General features: G+C 37.4%; 1 protein-coding gene across 1 annotated transcript; it reads right to left on the bottom strand.

The window, feature by feature from the left end:
- Window positions 1–1,539, bottom strand: GCK72_023337 (uncharacterized protein; the record flags this gene model as incomplete). The annotated part of the gene is made up of 6 exons (XM_003106769.2): window positions 1–66; window positions 115–282; window positions 331–404; window positions 543–872; window positions 1,055–1,285; window positions 1,329–1,539. 6 exons carry the CDS (start codon window positions 1,537–1,539, stop codon window positions 1–3), a joined length of 1,080 nt encoding a protein of 359 aa, XP_003106817.2.
- Between the last annotated feature and the right edge of the window lie 2,789 nt (window positions 1,540–4,328).

Below are 4,328 nucleotides of genomic sequence, written 5' to 3'. Positions count from 1 at the left end.
TTATAAATTTTTTTCAATCGCATTCCTGACTTTCAGTACGAGGCACTTTGCAATTTCAGAATTTGCCTGAAAATAAAAATGTTAAGTTTCATTTATCGGTATATGTTTTCTTACCGCAAATGATTCCATGCTTGTAGTACGCTCGAGGGATTGATTGATCAGATATGTAGATGTGGTGAGATCTGCGAGCTCCGTTCTTATCTCCAACGGGCAGGTTCCCAAAACGTTGTGCATTATGCTGTCAGCATGATGAAATAGCTCCTTCAGAATATTCTTTTTATCCTAAAACATTTTATTCGTTTATAGTCATTGAACTGTTTACTCGTGTACCTGAGCATTATCTGTAGCGGTTTTTAGATAGTGATGGAACGAATTGCACAATGGCAGATGACACACTCGCCCGTCTGAAAAACAATCAGTACTCGTTTCTAAATCTAAATTTGGCATATACGTAAAATCAGTTTTGTGTGGTCAGATAGAATACTTGTTCACTCTTACCACTACAAAACACGATAATCCTTCAGTGTTCACATGAGACTCACCCAAATTGTTGTGCTCCTGAATTTCATGAACTGGGTCATGAATTTCAAGAAAATCTGGAATCAATCCGTTTGGATCTGGACGCATGTTGTATTCGTAATCCTCAAATTGACGTCCTGGGCTTACTGGTGGAGATTCGAATGCGTTTATATGGAAAAGACTTGGATCACTGGCACGTGGTGGGATGGCATATTGTGGGGCTGGGAATCGACGTCTTGGTGGGCTGGTTGGTGGAGAAGTTTTGACATGGTAGAGGTTCATACCAATTGGAACACCCGGAAAATCAACAATGTTGGATTCTCCTTTGATGGCATTGGAAGCCCAATCTGGCACTGAAACTTAGAGAAAGGTGAAAAATTTGGGTGATTTTCTTTGTTGTTAATGGTTTTTAATTCCAACTGTTTTAGAAATCTCATGAAATATTCAAAATCAGAAAAAAAATAACTCGGGTTTCAAGCGACGTTCTTATATTTAATGTATTTCGCCGCCTATTTTTCACAAAAATAAAACTAACTTTCATTATTGTGCGGGAGGTTATCCATCTCGCCGTTTCTGGTCGAGTTGCTACACGTTGGACTGTTTTCGCGATTATTCCAGTTTGCAGAAATTATGACAATCTGATGACTCGCTTGCTTGGGTTCACTATTAACAACCACTTCTTCATCGTGCTCGGACGCATTGCTTTGGACTGATAGAGAGGAATTGGATACGTTTAATTGGGATGAGTTCATGAAGTGACGATCTCCTAAACTTTTATATTTCACGTGGCTCGTTTTAAAGAGATTCACCTGCATAGATGCCAGCATCCAATGAATTGTCGAAATCAGGAGCCAACAGTGAATCATTGTTTCCGTTTTCATCATGATGTTCTTCCGATTGTTTATCTGAAGAAATTCCTGCTTGAGAATTCTCTTCTGGCGTATGTTCTTCGTTCAGCAAATGAAGAATAGTACCAAGGCAGCTGTGCACGTCTTTTAAGTTGGTCTTCCACGAGGCCATTACTGAAAGTGATAATCTTGGGTGAGCATAGCTAAAAATATGTTCTTTCAGAAATGTTAGTAGAATATGAACATAAAAGAATTAGTACTCGAAGGAATCTCACTTTTTCTCTTGGGCGGTGTGTTATCTAAATTAAATCAAAATATGCCATCTCTTTTTTTTGAAGAATACGTGAGAAGAAAATGAGAGTAACAAAAGAAGAACACACAGGACGGAATAAATGCCACCAAGATTTATACACAATGGTGCAAAAAAAATGAAACGGATAGAAGAGAATTGGAAAATATATAGGGGACACAGAAGAGCTCTCATTTTGGAAGGAAAAAAAGGAAATGCAAGAAATGGATGCGTAGTGACGGACGGAACATTTTCGACATTTTATGGGGTTTGTAGGTCACGTGAGGAGCCAATATTAACTTGACATGTTGTTTAATTAAACAACGAAAACGATAGATGACCTGCAAAAAAAAAGGGCCAGAATAATAAATGAGATAAGCATACTGTTGCTCTGATGGCACGTTTAGAACAGATTTTTCTCCTTCCAGTAGATTTCACGTTTATTCATTTTGCTAGGTAAATAGGGTTTTTCTAGAAATGACGTGTATGTGAGCCAACCCTCGTTTTCTAAAAAGGTCACATTTTTTACAAACTTCTAAAAACAGATGTAGGAGGAACTTTGAAACAAATCAGAGGAAGAAACAATGTGAAGATGTGGGCAAACACAAAACGGGAATGTACTCAAGCCGATTTAGATGATCCCCAGATAAAAACAAACCAGCACCTCACATCAAAATTTTAAAACAGAAGAAAAACAGAAGAAAATATCAAACATTTTCAGCCTTGAACTTTTGTCAAAAGTTGAAAAAAAAGCAAAAGGCATCAACACTCAAAAGCAAAGGACGTCGACAATAACATGACGATGACGAAATTATTTCTTCGAAATAGTTCGCATCACACTGATCTCTACTCTACCATGAAGTGGTTAACTCTACTGTGGAGCCCTTAGGTCATGCGATTATCAAAAAAGAGAAAACTATTATTCCGATGCGAAACACAAGTAAAAACAACAGAAGGTAACAGAGATGAGAAAGAGAGGGCGAAAAAAGTTAAAATGACGAAGAGGTCTCCTTTTTTTCACTCTCACTCCCCATGTTCGGGGCGGCGGAATGAGGAAGAAAAGACAGCGGTCCGCGCCATCGCTTCGTCCCTTTACTCGCCCCTTTCGCCCACCTCTCCGCGCACCGTTCGCAAATTTCAGGGAGTGTTTGCTTTGACAATCAGAAAGAAAAAGACGAAAAGAAAAGGAGGAGGGCTTCATCTTTTGATAAGGTGAGATGGGTGTCATTCTACTGCTGTCGCCCGCGTCCAAAGGGAAAAAATGAGGAGGGCACAGGGAATATGTATTCGAAGCAATAGGAGGACCGAAGCGAGAGGGGCGCGGGAACAAAGAGACAATGGCGTGAGCTCACAAGAGACACATTTTCGTATAAATTAGCTGTAGTTGTTGTTTTACACTCTCTCTTTCTTAAGAGTACTTTGATGACCTTTTCCTGATTTTTGGCCAGTCATGTTCGAAACACGGTAGTTTTGTAAACAGCTGGCAATAAAACTTTTTAAAATAGCTGATAAAAACGTTTGAGTTCAAGATAAGGTCCTTGATCGAACCGAGTTAAAAAACGTACAATAAAATGTTATTTATAATTCCTCAATTTTACAATACATTTCTGAAACAGAGCAGTTCAGGATTCAACAGAGCTTCACTCAAAATGGTAAAACAAAGTTTTCCGAGAACCCGACTCCATTTTTTTCTGGAGTACATCCAATTGTAACAGTTTACAGAAAAGAGCGGCAATGAACCCAATGACAAACAAGCAGATGATCAGAATCTTAGGATAATTTACGGCGGCAGGATGTATTTTATAAAATAAAGAAATCATGTCAACTGATGTGTACATTTCAGATAAAGTCCATCAATGCGTTATCTAAACTTTTAATAATTTGAAGTCTAAAACATCTATGTTCATTCAACTTGAAGATTGGTGAAATGGATAGCAACCTACTGCTATCAAAAAGCCTTTTTGAGTAAAAAAATACGGTTGTGTTTTAACAAAATAACTCCACCAACGTTCAAATGAGTGTAATAAAGATATTGGGAATATGTGAAGCTAGCCGTGTCTAGCAAAAATTCCAGATAAAGTGACAAATTTATCGTTTTTGTCAAAATATTTTCAAGTTTTCGGTGTAAAAACTGTGTCCGCAGGGAGTTGTAATAGGAAAATCAGTAGTTCATTTTGGTGTTCACGAAATTAAAAAAAAAGAAGCTAGGAATTTAGAAAAGAAAACAGATTGATGAAATATTTTTCTAAAATAATCGAAACTTTATAATCAGATTGGCAAGCTGTCGAAAATGATATCTGGTCTGTGACCTTGCTTTTTTTGTATCATTGTATAGCCTTCCAGAAGCAATATGTATGTTTTACAATCTCATATGCAACATGTCTGATCAGATATTTCTGATTAAGATACAAGAACCTGTATATGTTTCCAGACAACGTCGGAAAAGTGTCTTTCAGGCTGGAAAAAAAATCAACTGTGTCGCAGCTGGTATGCGATAGAACGATATGTTTCATTTTTATTTTTGTTTATTTATCTAATTTCAAGGAATAAGGGACTATTAGATATAAAGAAGACTTAAAACATGCCCCTCAAATTCACGGAACCATTTAGCAAACAATGCTTAAGTTTAAGAAATGAAGAGTAAACATTAATTGATCAGTTTCCTGTTGCTG

This window comes from Caenorhabditis remanei, chromosome X, assembly GCF_010183535.1.
Source record: "Caenorhabditis remanei strain PX506 chromosome X, whole genome shotgun sequence".
Classification (NCBI taxonomy): Eukaryota; Metazoa; Nematoda; class Chromadorea; order Rhabditida; family Rhabditidae; genus Caenorhabditis; species Caenorhabditis remanei.
The sequence above is the reverse complement of the archived record's forward strand: the minus strand, read 5'-3'. Positions and strand labels throughout refer to the sequence as shown.